This window comes from Dermacentor andersoni, chromosome 6 (genome assembly GCF_023375885.2).
Source record: "Dermacentor andersoni chromosome 6, qqDerAnde1_hic_scaffold, whole genome shotgun sequence".
NCBI classification, from domain to species: domain Eukaryota; kingdom Metazoa; phylum Arthropoda; class Arachnida; order Ixodida; family Ixodidae; genus Dermacentor; species Dermacentor andersoni.
This window is the reverse complement of record NC_092819.1, coordinates 107,943,646-107,964,129: the sequence shown is the minus strand read 5'-3', so window position 1 is coordinate 107,964,129 and position 20,484 is coordinate 107,943,646. Positions and strand designations below refer to the sequence as shown.

The 20,484-nt window shown below is 47.0% G+C and overlaps 1 protein-coding gene across 1 annotated transcript in view; it reads right to left on the bottom strand.

The window, feature by feature from the left end:
- Window positions 1-2,087: 2,087 nt before the first annotated feature.
- LOC126522239 (thiol S-methyltransferase TMT1B-like) overlaps window positions 2,088-20,484 on the bottom strand; it is a 28,261-nt gene continuing 9,864 nt past the window's right edge. The window contains exons 2-3 of the mRNA XM_050170966.3: window positions 4,306-4,455; window positions 2,088-2,435 (exon numbers count right to left, since the gene is read on the bottom strand). Coding sequence (XP_050026923.2) covers window positions 2,202-2,435; window positions 4,306-4,455 — 384 coding nt within the window. The 3' untranslated portion in view covers window positions 2,088-2,201. The remainder of the gene's footprint in view (window positions 2,436-4,305; window positions 4,456-20,484) is intronic.

The following is a 20,484-nucleotide window of genomic DNA, read 5'->3' as shown; positions in this document are numbered from 1 at the left end:
CACGTGTGGGTTGGCTTTATAGCTATTTGCTAGAATTGAGTGGATAACAATTTTCGCCTTCATAGTTGGCTTATGTAGTAAGCAACCGTGCTTAATTGCGAACGTATAATTATATTCGAGGTCTTTCAATAATATTACCTCGAAATAATCCTTGCAAGGAAACAGTACCAATGTCATTGAAGCTGATTGCGCATCGCGAGGAAATGAGAGGGAGAAATCTCTCTATGGAAGGAAGATGCTACAATGTCAGGAAGCGGATGGAGCGGAAGGCCCTGAAAAGTGGAGGCACAAATAGAAATGAAAAAGAAAATGAATGGGAAAAGTTACAGGTCCGCTAACCTTATCAGCAGCACAGTAGCTATTTTAGGCAATGAAGGAAAGTAATCTGGGTTAATTTTTACGGTTAATGAAGAAAAGAAAATCCTGAGGAAATAAAATAGATCACACTTTTGAGAGCGTACCTATGGAGTCCATACATCAAATGAGGAAGTTCGGTCCTTTGTAGCGCAGGAAAGCTCAGCAGCAAAGTAGCTGCCTGTACGAATGTACCGCAGTAAAATCCCTAATATATCAATAAAGCAAGGCTAATTGTTCAATATCGAGTAGCAACAGAATTTCAATCTGCCTGAATTGGTAATTAATGAAGAGTGCATCGTATCGAAGCAACCTTGACAAGATTGCGGGCTACCAATTGACAATTGTTTAATTATAACCTATTAAATAGCACCTAAGCGCGCCATGGGCAGTCGCAGGCGCCGCATAATCTCGGAGTGTACGCCGAGTTTCAAACATCAGGTGCAACGCTGTGGAGGCCAAACAGACTTTTTTGCAGTGGCTGCGTTCGCACATGGAAATAGTGCGATGTATTTTACAACAATCCTGCAAAAATTGTTTATATCGTCTGAGCATTGAATGAAAAAGTTCACAATTTCACCAGGAACGCGAAGCAGCGATTGCGATAGCAAATTAGCAGACAGCTATACCAAGTAAGGATAGCACTTTTAACGGCCATATTAACTAGTAAACTTTCGCTTGCTAACTACATTAACAAGCGTGATGTCAGCCGCCATAGCATACATGAACACATCATACTCGATGACTGCGGACACTCGCTGTTAAAGCGCTGGCTTGACCGTCGTGCTGTCTATCGCTTCAACGCAAACTGAGTGCCGAGAGCACACTAAAGCGCAAACCTACAAGCCGCCGATGCACTTAGACTCAGCCCCCAAAGCGGATTCCTCGCAAGATGCAGCCACGCGACGACGCGCAGCCTCCACATACGCAGTTGCAGCTCGAGTAAAACGGCACCGCACTTCCGTCCCCCCCCCCCCCCCCCCCCGGTGCCTCGCAACGTTGGGAGCCTCATACGCGAGGGGAGGCCTCCCCGCTCTCCGTCCTTTCGCGTGGGCGAGATTGCGCTGCGATGATCGGCTTTCCTCGCACGCTTTCACTTGCACATAAGGCGCAGGGCGCGCGGCGACGGTGCGATCGCCGTTGGATTTTATACGGAACATCACGGCGACGCCGACGGCAGAAATGCACCAGGAGTGTCCATATAACTGATGTCTCAATGAAACCTTTCAGCCCTCAAAAGCAAACAAACTGTGGTATACCGCTGCTAATTCCTTGTTTTAGATGAATTTGCTTCTTGTTTATATTTCTGTGTTTTTTATTTGCAGCCCGTCGCCTCAGCCTCAGGCGCATGCTCACGGGAGCAAACGCCGTCGGCGCGCAACGAAGCATTGATGGAACGGGCGGAGTGATACATTGTCGCAACCGAACATCTTGCATAGCTTCCACAGCGTTGCATCCACCGTGGTTGCACCTGATGTTGAAACGGAGTAGAGGTCACGCGTCAGTTCAGACGAGAAGTAATCACTGTGTTTTGCTAGCTACAGTGTCCAGAACAGCTATTTTTGCGCATATACATGCATATCAATCATAAAATTTTGCAGCGAAGGCTTCTCGATCTCTGCGCAATCCGACATTAGACTTCATACGGGGTTCAGAATTTCGTTGCAGTTGGCCTTTAATGCCGTGAAAATGTTGAATAATATTAAATGGTTGAAGCACAATAAGCGACGTCCTTTTTGTCCTAAAGAAGCTTTTATTTTGCTTTATGAATGAGTTTTCCGCAACATAGTTGTATACAACCAACTTTGCAGCCAGTAGCCGAGCAACCCAACTTTGGCCAGTGTTCATTATGAGATGGCGATACCGTATGCCTGACGGCTGAATAAAACGTTGGTGTCTGCATCAATGTAGTTGGCCATGACATACGAGAATCCAGCATCTTCTATTTGCTTAACAGAGTCTCTGTTCAGGTGACAGTTGCAGCCTATGACCTTCCACAGAGGAGCTACCGCATTTTGAAGAAGCCTCTGCCACGTGCCATCAGGAAAAGCCACGTGCTCCAGGAAGATAAGGGTCCCGCCCTGAATAAAAAAAAAGACATTTCATGTTAATCTGGCAGCCTTGATGTCATTAGGTAGCATGCGAGGGTTTTTTAGTCACGTGCCTGCACTTCGAAGATCATGTTTTACGTGGCATCATTGGGCAAAAAAGGACGTTCAACACCAGCTCACCATGGTTCTCAGTGGTACTAGGTAACACTCCCAGTGCTACATCTAGTAAGCGTAAATACCCAAGTTAATGGACGTATGTGTAGCTGTCGCCTTAGCAGAATTAGTTGTGGAAGGCACAAATAATCCAGAGGTGTTTGGTTCGGGTCCCACCGGTGACAAGTTATTGCATCGTCCACTTTCGTTTCCCTTTTCTTTTATATTTTCTACATTTCCGTTCCAACCGCAGCTAATTTACCTGATGCTTTCGTTCGCTTCATTGGCTGTTTCCTTTGTGCACTCATGATTAGCAAACATTGAGCCACATGGATTCACTTCTTCTCTTTCGTTTATACTAAAAAGAAGAATTAGAACGGTGTAGCGGGTTGTACCCCCCTGGTCCTCTTCAGCGCTCTTGCTCGAGTGTGTGTGTGTATATATATGTATATATATATATATATATATATATATATATATATATATATATATATATATATATATATATTGTAAACGAGAAACAGAGACAACTCTCGCTGACAGGGCCGGCTGTTTCGTTCTATCCTCGTCATTTATTTTGTGTTTATGCATTAAGAAACATTGGCTTTAAAATTCTAATGAGCTAGTCCATGCCTACCACCGTGGTCGCCACGTTTTCAATGCATATAGGATTCCAATGCGAACATTGTTTGTCACCCATTGCAATAAAAGAAGCCAAACGAATGCACACAAGTTTATCAGGCAAAACTAAATCTTAAAGAAACTACGCAATAGTGAACAGGATACCCATTCTGTTGAAATTTTTTCTCTTATGTTCTCTCTATTTCTCGTCAACCTGCTCAACTAGTGTCTGCTCCCGCTATTAAAAATGCCGGCGTTTTTCGTGAGTCATTGACAAAAGTCAAATAGAATAGAATAACATTCGTTACAGAAGTCAACATCTTTTACAAGTAACATAATGCGCCAAGAATATATGGAATTGAGCCAGGCTTTTATTAAAAGATGCAGTCGCATAGAAAATGCCTTAGCAACGCTATAGTAGAAAATGTATAAACCAGACACGACACCACGTTCTCAAAGCTACTATTCCACTACAATGATGACCAGAGCATACTCAGAGCGCCACAACCTGGCCGGCTAAAGGCACCAGAAATCCTGAGCGGCAGAGTACGAGAGTGACTTTATTTCAGGCTTCTCTTCAGAGCTTCCCTTATTTTTTATTTTTATTTTTTTGTCAGCGTTTACATCAGCGACGGAATGGCCACAGGACACAATCAAATGGCAGAATGGCTACTAAAGGCACGCAAGCAATTGGTTCGAACGCCCGAACAGAGCGAAATAGAGCAAATAATCACAACTTCATCGCGGTTGCCGATGGCTATCTCGGTATGTGATTTCGCAAGAAATAATAAATGTGTCTGTGCGCTTGTTGTGTCATTCGCATTTTTCAATGTGTCATTCCAGAAAATGTCAATCTGTTGCAGCCTATTACTTCATTTGTGCGACACAATTTATCTCTAATATATCGCAACGTGTGATTTATTCCATAATGGGGACTTCGCCCTCAAGTGTTCATCCAAAGTTCCCTGTTTTTCCAATACTGGCCTACTATCACTCTATGAGTGGTCTCACATCACGTAGCTTGAAGCATAATGTTTGTCTAAATTAGAAAGGTGCAATATGGGTTACGAGAATGTAGAGCTCAATATATTTTTAGAACAGCAACAGCCACATTGTAATCACTTACTTTCACCATAACCCGCTTGGCTTCTTCTAGCACTTTTCTCGCGTTCTTTACGGAGCAGAGCAGGTACGTGAACATAACGACGTCGAAATGGCTGCTTGCCAGCTCACTCATATCTTCACCATATCCTTGGATCCACTGTTCGAGCTCAACCTGTAAAATACGTTATACGTTACATCTAATATTTCAAACGACACATCGGGTTCTCAGAAAAATGGAGACGATGTTATTGGCAATCACTGAACAAGGTGTGCTTCCGGAGCCAAGCTATCAAAAAGGAGCCCAGGGATACAAGATGTCGGGACCTTTTGAGCGGGTGAAAAAAAGCACATTTTCGTATCTTTCTTTCGGCAAGTTTTGAAAAAAAAATGGAACTGAAGTAAAAATAGCTAATACACATTGTTCCAGCCATAAAAATTGGTTATCGTTCTATAGTCACTATAACTAGTTTGAGGCACCAAAACCACACGCCACGCAAGCGAAGACAACGGGACAACGCCCTCACAACTGCTTTACTTTCCACAAAATACGTATGTATATATACCCTAACGCCATTAATACACCCAACGTGAATTGAGCAGCAGTCGCAATAACGAGAACGCATGCTAATTCCTGCTCTTTAATCAAGGATCCCGGTGCAGTCTCTGACTATGGGACGCTTGTCTGTATATCATTCTTGTACCTAACTGTATGAGCGAATAATAAACTGCAACTGAAGTTAAGCGCCTGCGCAGCGAACACATTCAAGCATCAAGTGCAGTATAATTAAAAACGGTCAAGAACATTATCGGCCCTATAGAACGACATAAAGGTTTCACTAACGCACAACCTATCTTTCTTGCTGATATAGAAGGCTTCCATCATTTCCCTGGCTTTCGCATCTTCTAGAAGAGTTGACTGTTGGGCTAGGTGGTCGTCCATATTCGAAGTAGTAGCTAAGCGCGAATAAAACCACGGTTGAAACCACGCTTGTCCTTGTCTGTCTTCCTTGTGTCCGTGGTTTTATTCGCGCTTAGCTACTACTCCGCGTCTTTTGGCAAGAATCCGCGCTTCATAAAAGCATGGCCCATATGATCGCGAAGGACACTTTCAAAATGCTTAGGTGTATTCGGGCCCTCTTTATCTGGCTCAACGTTTCGTTCGTGTTCCCTGATCCATTCATTTACGCAGCGCCTGGTTTGTCCTATATAGGAACGACCTCAAGAGAGAGAAATTTCATAAACTACCCCTTCGGCACATCTCATGAATGGTCGCCCACATTTAGTCTCGCAGCCTCTAACTCTTCCTTTTTCCTTTTCCTATCTGAGAGCAATCTCTTGAGAGCAATCTCCTCTTGCGAGAGTCTGCTTTTGCGTGCGAGAGAGTCTCCTCTTGCGTGCTGTGTGGTGTTCGGCGCATTAAAATTGTTACAATGAATAAATACCAACTTGGCCAACAAGAAGCTACCTTCAAATATTGTTAAATACGCAGTGAACGCCTAAATAGCACACAATGAACAAATTGTTCTCTTCTACAAAAGGTTTGTAACTCAGGCAAAGGTCACTCAGTGTAGAGTCACTGTTGCTGTACACATTCGCAATAGAATCGATAGCGGCTAATTCCACATTCACATTTGATTGCACGTAGACGAGTTTTCGAACACGGTTAACCATGCCGTGGTGCCTCAGAGACTATGGCGTTGCGCTGTTAAGCCGAAGGCGCGAGATCTAATCCCAGCTGCGGCGGCAGCATTGCTATGAGGGCGAAATAGAAATACGACCACGCACCATGCGTTAGATGTACGTTAAAAACACCAGGCGGTCGAAAGTAATGGGGAGTTCCGCACGATGTCATGCCTCATAATCAGATCGTGGTTTTCACGCGTAAAACCCTACAGATAAGTTTATTTATCAGTACGTTTGCATGTGAGCCGGTTGTGAAGCTTCTTGTGGGCAGTTCGAAACAAAGACCAGTTTCGCTGACAACTGGCAGATGGTGAAGGCGTCTGCAGCAGGCATCTTCGTCGGGGAATGCGAGAACCTCCTCTCTGGACTGCGGCACGTGAACGCGTAAGTAAGCACAGCAGTGCTTGCAATGCCATTGCGAGATGTTCACGCGCAATTAGCACGGCCCAGACGGCGATGCCCAAGGCGCTGTCGTTGAAAAGGTCTATAGCTGCCAACTTTTTATTAGTGCAAAGGCCTTATCGCCAGATTGAACAAAAATAATGGATTTCTACATGCCAAAACGAAGACCTGATTATGAGGCGCGCCGTAATTTGGACCACGAGGGATTGTTTGACCTGTACCTAAATCTACGTACAAGGGTGTTTTCGCATTTCACCCCCGTCGAAATGCAGCAGCCGTAGCGGGGATTTTGTCCCGCGACCTCGTGCAAAGCAGTCCAACACCATAGTCTCTAAGCAACCACGGCGAATCTGCCAGACTGACAATTCCAGGTGCTTCTCGAAATCCCAAATGCCAGTCCTGGACCAAATTCCATATGGTGGCCTGTATTTCGCTCTACTGAAGTTACTGTATATGCTACCAAAGATAGGTACTGATATCTTTTGCAGTGACTCTACGCTATACGTTTTAATTCTACGCTACGTTTTCAAAACGAAGCTGAAACCATTTAATGAAGACATTTGAAAACATTGCAATCATTTTCTTGTCGTCTTCGTCACCTCGAAAATTGTTCGCTGCAGTGCAGATAATGGCAAGCATAACGTGGTGGACATTTTGTTGCTTTTTACAGTTTCTCCACACCGAAAAAGAAACAAACGAAAAGATTTTCCTCCATTCTTTTCCGGTATTGTTCGGTATTTTTACGGGCCCTTATGTATCTTGACCAGATAAGCAATGCTGTAACGAGGGATGTTTCTGGAGTCAAAGCTTCTACAAGCGCACGTGCCTTGACCCTGACCCTTTTACAAATATTGTAGTTGATACGTTTACTCCAGAGATATTACTTGTTCGACCACTATTTTCCGCTAAAGTTTTGATGTAATTTGCAAAAGACACACGAAATTGAGGCTGTTTGACTCATACGCAGTAGTATAATGTGCATCGATTATAAGCACTAGTCGAAGAGAGAAGAAGAACGCAACTGTCGTATTGGATTGATGCGGCGCCCATACAGGCGTTACGTCAAAATATGTCAAGAGTGCAACTTGTATATAACCGCTCTGAAAACAGGACCAATACGATACTAGACAAACGCGGCTGACAACCAATTTTATTGTGTATCAACGTCAATACATGCAGAAAGTCCAATCAATGTCAGGGGGGAGGGCGGATTACTGACTCTCCCGTAATCGAGAGTCGATATAAGCATGAAATGGTAACCAGCAAAGCAGACTGGTTCGAGATGATACTAGTCACAATATCAAAATAAGTGTAGTGCATTTTCGCAACGGGACACTCCACCACACCATACCGCACCACGCCATACTGAGCATTGGTCCATATGGACGCTTCCCAATTGAGAAAGAAACCGGGTGAAGTCAGCACGGCAGGCAGCGAAAGATGCCAGGGAGGCAGAGCGACTGCCCAGCTAGAAGGAGGATTGATTGAATTTTGGGGTTCTACGTGCCAAAACCGCGATTTCATTATGAGCCATGCCGTAGTCGGGGACTGGATTAATTTTGATCACAAAGAGATCTTTAACGTGTCCTGAATGCACGGGATACAGGCGTCTTCGTATTCCGCCTCCCTCGAAATGCGGCCGCCGCGACCGGGATTTGATCCCGCGGCCTCGTGCTTAGAAGCGTAACACCATAACCGCTAAGCTACCGCGGCGAGCAGAAGCCCCTGAAAGAGGCGCCAAGCATTGTGGCGCCGTCTCTGGAGGCGGCGCCAAACCCGCGCCGCGGAACTCGCGCACCCTGGTGTTCCGCGCTCAACGCCAAAAGATGCCAAAGAATAGTGCAGTGCCCTTTATCTGCCTTTTAACGTCGCTATTGGAAATTACAAATGAAACTTCAGCGTACTAGAAGTTAGAACTTGAGTGATAGTTCGAACGGTTATTAGGGAGAACTCGGAAGGAAAATATTTTTAACTTCCTTGGGCAGTAACTAGCGTATGCAATGTGGTCTTGTAAAAAGGGGCGCGGGCCAAAGAGAAGATTTATTTTAAGTTTTGTCTGGTTCCCGGTTGATCTCGCTTTGTTCACGCAACTTGTCTGTGCTTTTTTCGTGTGTATCATCAGCCTGGGCACCACGCATTGCGTCGTGGTTGCTTAGGTGAATCAGCTATGGACAAACCAGCGCCTGCTCAGCGTCCAACGAAAGCCCAGTGCTTTATCTTCAATGTACCGGTTTTGACGCCGGTTGACACCATCATCGACTCCATCGAAGAAGTCGTTGGTGCCGGAGGGTTGCAGTATCTGCAACATCAGGGCGCCACCAAGTTCTTGGCAGCTGTCCACTCCGCGGCTCAGGCAGCCAAGATGGCGGCAAAAGGCTCCCTGCTGCTCGCGAACAAGGTCGTACCGCTGGAACGCATGGGCACTCCAGTGGTTTATGTGACGGTCTATCGTCTTCCACCCTGTGTCAGTGACGACGCCCTGATTGCTGCACTTGCACCGTATGGGAAGTGCCGAGGCATTTCCGACGTCGTTTTCAAGGACAGGACGGACATCAGCAATGGCAGCCGACTGGTCAAGCTCGAGATGTTAAAACCTCCACCGAATTTCATCATGGTGACTGGCTTTCGGGTAATGCTGGAATACAAAGGAATGAAGAGAGTGTGCTCCAAGTGCGGAGCAGAAGGTCATTTTGGGGCCACCTGCATATCAGCTCGATGCGCCCGATGTGCCATTTTCGGCCATGCGACTGCAACGTGCAACGTGCCATGCAGACGTTGTAATGGCGAGCACGCCACTGTTGACTGTGTGTTGCCACGTTCGTATGCTGCTGCAGTGACACCAGTGACGCCCGCCCAGCCAGGACTGGGCGAGAATACATCTGAAGAGGCAGCACAGACGCAAGCCACAGATCAACCAGGAAAAGAAAGGGCCCCAGGGGCGCCGACGCCAGCGTCCCCCGATGCCAGCGACGCTGCGTCTTCTCCCTCTACTGACTAAGAGAGCAACGAGACGCCACCTGCCACAATTGCGTCGTCTGCCCCGGAAGACGATGAGGAGCCTACGTTAGACGCCCAGTCTGCGCTATCACAGCGGGAACGGCTCCTTCCATGTGCTACAACACCGAACGCTAGCGAGAACGCGGATGGACGCCATCGCGGCCTCCCCGAAGTCTCGGCCGGTCCGTCGAGGATCACGCCGGTTGCCAAGACAACGACCACGCTTGCGAGTGGTACTAGTACAGCGGTGAATGAGAGACGGACGCGCTCGCAAACAGCGTCTGAAGAAGCCAAGAGAATGCTCTCTTCAGAGAGCTCTACGTCATCAGAAGCAATGGCGACACCCTCCAAGAAATGCAAGAAAATGCCACGAGACACCACTACCATGGACGTTGTCTCCGATTCGGAGACGTACTAACAATGGCGCCTTACACTGCTTCTGCAGCCCGTAAGGGCTGCTTTTCCTCTACTCCCCGCTTCGAAGCTCAGGCAGCGTTGACGGAACGGTGTTTGGCGCAGACATCGCGTTCCCGTCCCTGTGCGAGCGTCTGCAACCTCGGTATTTTAGTAATCAGCTTGCTTCCGGCTGACTTGTGTGAAGAACATGAACAGTGCCCGTTTCGCGTTCGCCGCTGTGATACTCCTAAGTCATTGCTGACTTTGCCGTGTTGTGGCTGTTGCACTGATGTAGGACGCCGATTCAGTTCGCAACTACCTTGTGGTAAGCCATTTGTCTTAGTCTATTTCTGGACGCAACTAACTCACCATGTATTTGCACATAATGACACTTAACGCACAAGGATTTCGTAGCATAGATAAGCAGAGGGAAATAATTCATTTCGCTCGGGAGAAAAAAGTCGACCTCCTGTTTCTTCAGGAGTGTAACTTGAGAAACAAGCAGGAAGTTAAAAGATTTTGCGATGAATTTTCTGGTAAAGCTTATTTTTCATATAGCCCCGGGAGATCTCGTGGTGTAGGAGTGGTGGTTTTTCGTAGGGTGCTTCTACATGGAAGTCACCGCCTTCTTGACTTGGAAGGTCGTGTAATAGCTTTTGATTTTTTCTGGGGTGAGAGGAAACTTCGGGCGTTGAATGTCTATGGACCCGCCGTACGGTCAGACCGCAATGACTTCTTTGCGAGACTCTCCCCTTTTTTGTTAGACAACCACCCATTCTTTATTGTTGGCGATTTTAACTGTATGCTCGACCCCATGCGCGACTCGCGAGGGCCACGACAATACGCTTCCAATACGCACGCAACTGAATTATCTCGTATAGTGAACGAATAAAATTTATCGGATGCCTGGGTCCATATGCATGGCGGAAGTTTTGGCGCCACATGGCAGCAAAGGCAATCGCAATGTCGTCTAGATCGAATGTATTTCCCCCCTGAATTAACAACGCAAATTGTCCAGTGCAGCATCCTCGATCTCCCCGCGGACGCCGGGTACATTTCAGATCATCGCCCTTTCGCTGTCATATTGAACCTCGAAGGAAGGCCAGGTGAACGCACTGACATGTGGAGACTAGACGTTGCTTCTTTGCGTGACCAGGCAACTCTAACCGAACTGAAAGCGTCAGTAGCTACAACAGTTTGCGATTATGAATGCAATATCGAAGCGTGGGATACACTAAAGGAAAGGTGGAGGTCAGTATGCATAGCAGCTAGCAGGAAAAGGAAAAGAAAAGAGACCGAACAGCTTTGTGAGTGCCTGAGAAGGATAGGAATAGTACGAGACGGTAACTCCCAAACACAGTTAATGCGCGAATACCTAGATCATCAGCGTGACGCTACCATAGACTTATGAGCTGGTACTCTCGCACCTCTGCAAAGGCGTGGATGACCAACAGGCCTATTACCGACCCTGAATTACTGCGGCTGGCTCGTGCGTCCAGCAAGAGGCAGAATGGCAGCTCTTTCATTGAAAGGGTTATAATAGAAGATGGCACAGAGAGCAGTGCGAGGCGAGATATCGAAAGAATTTTTTGGAAGTGGTTCTCAGACGCATTTTCATCGGAAAAGATTTATAATGCAGAGCTATTGAGTGAAGAAATTTCAGACTGTTGCGCTAACCTACCTCAAGTAGAAGATACAGAAGGCCAGAATTTATCGTCCCCAACAAATCTGCAAGAGGTTTTTGATGTTATACGATCGATGAAACGCGGATCAACACCCGGTCCAGATGGCTTACCAGTCGAATTTTACCGATCTTGCTGGGAGGAAATAGGCACTGCCTTAGTGTCGCTCCTTAACAGCATTCTTGCACGGGAAGGTATTCCTAAATCGTTTAATCGGGGCCGCGTAATGCTCTTACCAAAGCCAGACTCCAACCTTGCAGAACCCTCATCCTGGAGGCCTATAACGCTGCTCAACACAGACTATAAAATATTGACAACTCTTCTTGTAAATCGCATGAAGATATTATTGCCGAAAATAGTCAGTGCACATCAAACCTGTTCCGTGCCGGGTCGGAGTATATTCTCGTCTCTCAACTTAACACGTGATATCATACAATACACAACAGCGCGTGAAGCTTCAGGAGTATTATTAAGCTTGGACCAAGCCAAAGCGTTCGACCGCTTAGAACACCAGTACTTATTTGAGGTGTTACGATGCTATAACTTCCCTGAAGAGTTTGTAGGCATCCTGCGGATGTTGTATTCGCGAACAACAGCTGAGCTACTGCTTAACAGCATTTTAACACCTAGATTTGATGTGACAAGGGGAGTGCGGCAGGGTTGTCCTTTGTCACTCATATTGTTTGTGCTTGCGATTGACCCGTTGTTAAGGCGGTTTAGCGAGAGCCCGCTCATAAGAGGTCTTCCTATGCCGGGATCCGGGTGCATAAAAGTACCGGCGTATGCGGATGACATCACTTTGTTTTTACGGGATGGGGACAGTCTTGTAGAGGTATTTCGTATTTATAATCAATATGCTTCAATGTCAGGGGGCAAAATAAATATGAGAAAATGTGAAGCATTAAATTTAGGTCGCGGCGAAATAAAGCTACCAGGGGACAATAAACAGACCGAGCATTTGCAAATACTAGGTATCAAATTTTGTACAAGTGGTGTTTCACCTCACACGTGGCGAGACATTGTCAGCTCCATTAAAGAACAATCAGAAGCAGTGACTGCGTCGCCACTGCCGCTGGCAGAAAGGGCTTTCTTCATTAAGAACGTATTGTGCAGTAAACTGTGGTTTGCTGCAAGGGTAGCTCTCCGGCCGTCACCAACAGTACGAGTAGTAAACTCACTTATTTTCTCATGGTTCTGGCTAAACAAGTCGCAATACGTAGCACAGCAATTTTTGCGTCTTCCGAAATCCAGCGGAGGATGGAGCTTGCCGTGCATAGTTACATTCGGTAGGCTGTTGTGCACTAAGAGTACATGTGATCTACTTGATGATGATGAGTACCCTGGTAGGCCACTGCTCCTTCATTGGCAGGGCCATTACCGTCGAACGCTTATGCCGCAGAGTACAGGCAACTTGCTTCCGACGGCGGTAACGCCAGCACCGCAGTATGCGGCGGCTGCGCGCTTGCAAAGCCAGCTTGCACAACTAAGAATTACAAAGTGGCGTGCGACACCAGTTTCCAGGCTTTGTGAAATGTTGTATGAGACAGCTGTACCTCCACGGACAGCTACTACACAAACATGGACAGCTGTGCTTTCACCTGATTTGCCCTCTCAAGTGAAGGATTTTCATTGGCTATATCAGTGGGGCATTCTACTTACAAGAGACAGGCTTAAACGCTGGCATATGGTAGCGAATGATAAATGCATATATTGCGCACAAACAGAGACCAACGCGCATGTAGTAAAGGACTGTGTTGTAGCACGCACCTTCTGGAAGCTAGTTGCAAGAATGTTCGGAATATCCATCGTGCGGCCACCACAGCGCCGAGATCGGTTTGCGAGTCTCGTCGACTACAGCGCTAGCTACGTTTTTTGGTGCTTCCGTAACATCGCAGAACAAACTCGGCAGTCAAATAGAGCAATGTACCCCAGAATGCGGAAACTACGGATGATAGTGTGGGGTCGTCTTGAAGAACAGTTGTTCAAACTCGGTGAATCCGAGTTTCTTCGCCGCTGGTCTACGCGGTACATAACCGTCTCCCGAGGCAAAGTCTTTCTACAACCAGAATAATGCTCAATTCTGTTGTCTGAGTTCAGACTGTATTTGTATGTGCCCCGGGTACCTCTCATAAGTTCGAGGCTGACAATAATGCTTTTGCGTGGATGTGGTAATGAGTTTTGTTGTTGTTGTTGCTGTGTGTGGCAAAGCCAGTGTCAAGTAGACACCATTTATTATTTCATTTGTTAATCTGTTTTGTTTGCATCAAGTATGATGTATTACATGTGATGTACTTTATATTGTACTTTTCGTCCATACCATAGTTGTAAGCGTGCCTACGGGTGAATAAGTTTCCTTGTCAGCAACTTGTCCGGATAACGGCTCTGACTTTTTGTTGAGGTCGCTTGAAGGTCACCGACAACGGAAGCTAAAAGCATAGCATAGTTCGAACATGTAGAAGCACATGTAGCATTACTGGTGACCAAGGACACATGGCGTGAGGTGCTCACTATGTGCATGACTTCATTATGAAGTAGCGAAGCCGATGGCGTGATGGCACAATTTTTGCCCCGACATTTGTGGCGAAGGCCTCGTACATTTCGCATTCACGTTGCTCATAGTGCCTACCTAAAAATGCGCACTCAGCAAGCATGCGTTAACAGTTACATAGGCCAATCAATCACTGACTCAATCAATACATCTATCTATCTACAATAAGTCAATAAATCAATTTATTTAATTTATTTCACAAACACAGGGAAAACCGCAATGTTCGGCTAAATGGCCCATTATTGAGTAGCATGCTTTCGAAGTATTTAAATAATACACTAGTTCATATGGCCGATGCAGCAACCCCCGCAGGAAAGTTAGATCATTGCCCTCCAGCACTAAGCAAATCGCTTGCGCATGCTTGTTATTGCACCGTGATTATGAATATTTTCTGTGGCCCTTCTTGCAAAGGCCGGAAAGCTTGTTGCGCGCACTAAAGACGATTCGTACTATGGCTTTTTCTGTGCGAGATCTTGTGAATGCAAGAAAGGGTGGCGGAGTTTGTACGTACACACTTTTTGTTTACTTTTATTCTATCAAAAGTTAAAGGTCATCTAGTTCTCGGTGACGCAGGACAGCACGATCAAATGATGCCTTTCATGCCTCGGTCTATGTTTTTCACTTTGTAAGCTGGAATTCACTAGGTGATTGCAAGATCTTCATCATAAACATGATACTGCAACGCCAGGCTTCACTTCCTTGGATTGTGCTAAATTGCATACAGGTGGCCCCTCAGTGAACGTGGTTCATTCATCGAGCACACGTGGTAACCGTTAAAATGGTATAGCATATCTAAAAACCTCAAGTCACATTCTTAGGGCATATCAGACATCACAGTGAGCTGCTTCATTTCACAGGGAAACTCATCCTTACTCTTATCAACAAGTTGTCTGTCATCCGGTTATCATTATTAGAAACTAAAAATATCTTTCTCATATTGAAGCACTCTTATAGTGCTTATATGCGTGTATAGTGCTCACAGTGCATTTGTACGCCGGCATTGAGGTGTCTCTTGTACCATGCAACTAAAAGAACGCTAAGGATCGGCGCTAAGCATGAGTCCGAAAAGACGTCTTCACGATGCATGTGAAAGGCCTTACAATAGCACATTAAGCTAAAGGGAAGTATGCATGGGGACATGTACTTCTCCGCTGCTATGTTCGGGTGAAATCACTGTATTTCTGATAGTTTCCTACCAGTGAGAAGAAGAGAAACCGAGGGGCTCAATTCATGTTAGTGATAACCATAATAAGAATAATAAGAAGCCACGGAAACCAAAGGAGAAATTTTTTGTAGTTCCTAATTGAGGTGTGGAAATGATAAGTTAAAAAGAAATGAATGTGGACGAAAAAAGCGCTTGCCGCCGGTTGGAGACAAGCCTCCGCATTGGACATGCGCTGAACTATGAATTGTGCAGTGACGACGGTGGTTCCGACGGTCATATTATTTGGCATTAATATATACGTGCATATTCTGACCCAGGCAATGCTAGGCAGCGCCGCTCATGACCATGGCACCGGATGTGGATGGTTTGCCAGCTCTTTCGGTGTGGGTGCAGCATTGTCATGGCGATTTTTAAGACACTGTTGATAATTCTTGCTAATTCCTAATGTTTGCTTTCTATTTGTATGTGCAACAGCAAATTCCACATTTATTTATGTGCGCTCCATAAATCCACAGCCCTCAAGGCGAGGAAAGCCAGCCACAATGTCGTGATTCATTCTCCAACCAGCCCGCTGGTTTGCCTAAACTAGAGCATGCATAGCTACCGCAAGAAGACGCGTCGATTAGCCACAATGTATATTTAAAAACAACGCGTATATGGAGCTCATCAACAGATTCATTGAGAGTTTTGCAGGGTGTTTTCGTTTTATGCAATACAGCTTTTATTTTTTTACAATAGGCTATGACCATGAGACACCTGTCGTCTTGGCATACGAGCTCTACGGCCAGGCGGAAATACTTTGCCGCTGCTTAAGTTACTCTTAAAAGACGAATCGACATTAACTTCTAAAAGCGATGCTTTTCTTGGCAAACTGCGCTGGGTTTCGTGACCGTGGATGCAGCGGCTTGGCTGTTCTCGCGACAACCAGGCCAACCAATCAGAGCAGAGCACGCGCGCTGCACGCGCCACTGGGTTCCTTGTACCACACGAGATGGCGCTCGCCTCAGCGCTACCGAGCTGGCGTGAGCGGTGTTGTCGGAAATGCCTGAAGAAGGCCTTCCGTGTCACTTTGTGTGGACATTCAATAAGCACAAACTCCTGTTTCGACACCTTACGCGGCGCTACGCATCAGGCAGCAATGCCCCAAGTCCCGATGGTAGCATGCCGCGGCAAATCCCGACCCAACGCACCACAGCACATGCTTGCCAGGCAAATCGTGTCGTACCAGAAGCTACCGTGACTGCCCAAGACGTTAAATTTCAAACTTCCTCTCACTTGTCATCACAGGGCGTTTCGGTCTGATGTGATAGCCGGGCCACGTTTATTGCGCTCCCGCGGCACTGAATTTCGAGATTGCCTGGATATAACGTTGAAATTCCACGATAAGTATCTCAAATGAAGTGCGATTTTCAAGATTCCTACAAAATGAGGGTGCATTATAAAATTACTGCCTTACAGTCCACCATATGAACAACTGTCCCTAAGGCTGTTAAAATGCCCCAACTGCCCCTAAATCTGTTAATTATCATTTTCGTTAATTAGTCTTTTGAAGCTCAAGTTCTCAGAGGCAAAGTATGTCCGCCGAGCCGAGAAACTATTCTGTAGATGAGCCACTTCCGCTGTGCCTATACGGTTTTTATAAAAAATCTGTATTGTCTAAAAAACACCCGGTGCAGTAAGGGCTATATGCCGATACTCATAGTAAATACACCTGCCATACGTAGCAGTTACGGCAGGCTTTATTGTGACTTGCATTCGTGGAACACATTCTCGACTGCGTTTGTTAAATGGAACCGCATTATCACTGTTCATATAAAAAAGGGTATTGGTAGATTAGGTTAGGAGAACAGACTTGTGATTATTGCGCTTTTCAAAGTCCCCCATCAGTACCAAACACCTGCGTCGTCCAAAAAAAAGAAGAAAGAAATTGTGTATTTATAGATACTATTGGTCAAAAAATGCGTAGAAACATTGTGTTCTATTGTACTCTCGAGCGCAGCAGGGCTTACTTTTTATGTTTATAACTTAAATAAACCACCTACACGGTAATACATAATCAGCGTATTACATTACCGGCGCCTGTATGACGCCCAATTTGTTGCCTGATTTCGTAAATTGCCCTGATCGTGTGACCAACGGAAGAGGATTGAAAATACTATACAGGTCCCACGCACAGTTTGGAATATATCCGAATCGAAGCTGTTGTGCAGGCGGTCACTGAAATGCTATAGATTTGGCCTTCTCGTTCCTTCGCATTTTGCGTGAAAGAAATGGGCGCTACACAATATCAACACCCTTGTATTGGCTCGTGTTCCTTCATTTACTTAGTTTATGCGTAGCACCCACTTTTGCGGCAGAAAGTATGTGCCATAGTATGTAAATGATCCGTATAATCAACACGCGGCTACCATCTCAAAGTTATATAGTTGGCGTGGGCATGATAGAAGTATGTGTGCGATTATGGACTAAAGTAATGCAGAACAAAGTTCTCGCCTAATGGTTGGAGCATCGAGATGCTGTGCGGGGGTGCCCAGGTTTGATCCCGGCATAGGGTACGACTAAGACAGCAGCAGCAGCGCCCACCCAGCAGCCATGGTCAGAAAAGTGCGCGATGGTTCGCAAAAAGACTTCGCTTTGAAAAGTCAGTATCTTGGTTAGCAACCTCTGACTTGGCTTCTGACGGGTCAGCTGAGCGGAATAACGCACAGAAGCGGAGCTAAATTCATTGGGACGTGTCGCGCCTTGCTTGTTGGACAATAGAAGTAATTAAGCTTTACATTCCAGGGAAGGCAAAGACTTGAGCTCGACGACTACGTAAATTGCTCTTTTATCGACTGTGTTTTGCCCATTTTCTAAAAGTGGCTTCAGAGATTTCGTAGCTGCCGAAAATCTGGTTCCGTATTTGCCAAACTACTCTTGTGATGGTGCGGCTATAAGAACTGATACAATGCAGTAGTGAAAGCAGCAGATAAATGACAAACAGTTCTTACGAAACACCATGTCTAAGGAACAATATTGCTACGGAACAGCCGCCACAGTGTGGCTGCACTGAGGAGAAGGAAGATGACGGGACCCCGCTTGATATAGCGTCGCCATCTTTGCCACCGTTGGTCTACGTGTAAATATATTGTAAATAGACTTGTACATCAGCTACACGTAACATTAATTTGGTGGAGGTGGACGTTCCCCGTACCCGTCATGGAGCTTCGCAGCGGTCGCAACGGCGACAGTGCAACTTCGGCTCCTGCTGGCGGCATTTCATCTACGCAACCGTCTCCGCCTGCAGCCCCGACCTACGTCGCCCTTCCCCCCCCCCCCCCCCCCCCCCCCCCCCCCGGGATCCTGGTGCTTTCAACGGAGTCGGCAGTCCTGATGTTGACGACTGGCTCCGCTTATACGAACGTGTCAGCACCAGTCACAGGTGGGATCCGACTATTATGCTTGCGAACGTTCTTTTCTACCTCAACGGAGCTTCCCTTGCATGGTTCCAGACTCACGAAGAGATCTCGAGCTGGGATCTGAGAAGCTTCGTGACCTTTTCGACAATCCCTTCGGTCGTCAGGTCAATGCCAAGAAAGCCCTTGCCACCCATGTGCAGACGTCGACCGAGTCCTACGTGTCCTACATTCTCGATGTCTTGGCCCTTTGTGCGAAGGCTGACCCGACCATGTCTGAGGATGATAAGGTTAATCACGTCCTCAAAGGCATCGCTGACGACGCCTTCAATTTACTGGTGTTTACGAACGTCACCAGCATCAGTACGATCTTCAAGGAGTGCCGCCGTCCTGAGCATGCTAAAAGCCGCCGGGTATCCCAGCACATCACGCGACTTCCCAACACAGCTGCTACGTCATCCTGTGACGACCTCTTCCACCAGCCGTCGCGATGTGACAACTTGACCCGCATCATTCGTCGTGAGGTCGAAGCGGCACAACCGGCGGCCCCTTCATTCCCGTTACCTGATCATTCTCCGGTGACAATCTCCTTGATCCAGGCCGTCGTCCGTCAAGAGTTGTCCAATGTCGGCCTGCAATCCATTCGTTCCTTAGGCTCGGAACCTCTTTCTCCACACACATCCCCACCGCGCCCTTCTTACTCCTCTTATGGACAGCGCAACCCCTCCGAATGGCGAACCGTGGACGACAAGCCGATCTGTTTTTACTGCCGACGCTTAGGACATGTCGCTCGCCACTGCCGCAGCCGCTGGACTTCTCCGGTGCGCTACTCTCCTGATTACCACCCTCGCCCCTCTAGCGCGTCCTTTTCCTTCGCCCCTTCTATGCCTGCTCCATCATCTGACCCTGCGACACCTTTGACACGACCCCGCTACTCCCGCTCGCCTTCTCCCTCCCGTCGTGAATCTCGTTCGCCCCCGTCACGCCGTGCTCCTTCTCCGACCTACTCGCCGCACCCCCGACCGGAATACTAGACAGTGCAGCTTCTGGAGGTGAAGCTGCAATGACGAAATTGGCACGAAATCCTCGCTTCACTTTACCTACGAACAAGAATCTTTTGGACGTTCTCGTCGACAATGTTCCTGTGCGCGCGTTGGTTGACACCGGGGCGCATGTGTCCATTATGAGTGCTGCTCTTCGCCGTCGGCTCAAGAAAGTTCTGACGCCCGCCCCGGACCGAGTTGTACAAGTCACCGACGGAGGGACTGTCGCTATTGCGGGCATGTGTTCTGCCCGACTCACCATTGCTGAGAGACACACCGTCATTCTCTTCACGGTCATCGAGCATTGCTCTCACGAACTCATTCTCGGTCTGGATTTCCTTGCCGATCATTCTGCCCTCATTGACTGTTCGGCCGGCTCACTTCGCCTTGACTTGCCTCTTCTTGCCGACCATGTAGACCCGCCTCCAAGCCGTTTGAGCTGCATGGATTTTATTCGCCTACCGCCTCAATCTGTGACACACGTCGACGTGTTGTCCTCACCAGCTGCACCTGACAGTAATTACGTGGTCGCACCAATTCCGGCAGTTATACTTACACATGGTGTTACCGTTCCACACACTGTTCTGACAATTACTGGTAACCGCACCTGCCTTCCCCTTGTCAATTTCGCGCTAACCGCGCAAGTTCTACCTCAGAGGATTTCATTGGCTATAATTAGCGCTTTGAATGATGGTGAGATCGAGCCATTCACAGTGGAACATCGTCACAGCTAAGCCCATACCGTGACGTCATCGAACGGTACTGACGTCGACACTGAGAAGATGGTTTCCTCTGACATTACACCTGTTCAAGCTGAAGCCCTTTGCCCCGTTCTTGAAGGCTATCGGACATTTTTGACTTTGACAATCGACCCTTAGGTCTAACGTCCG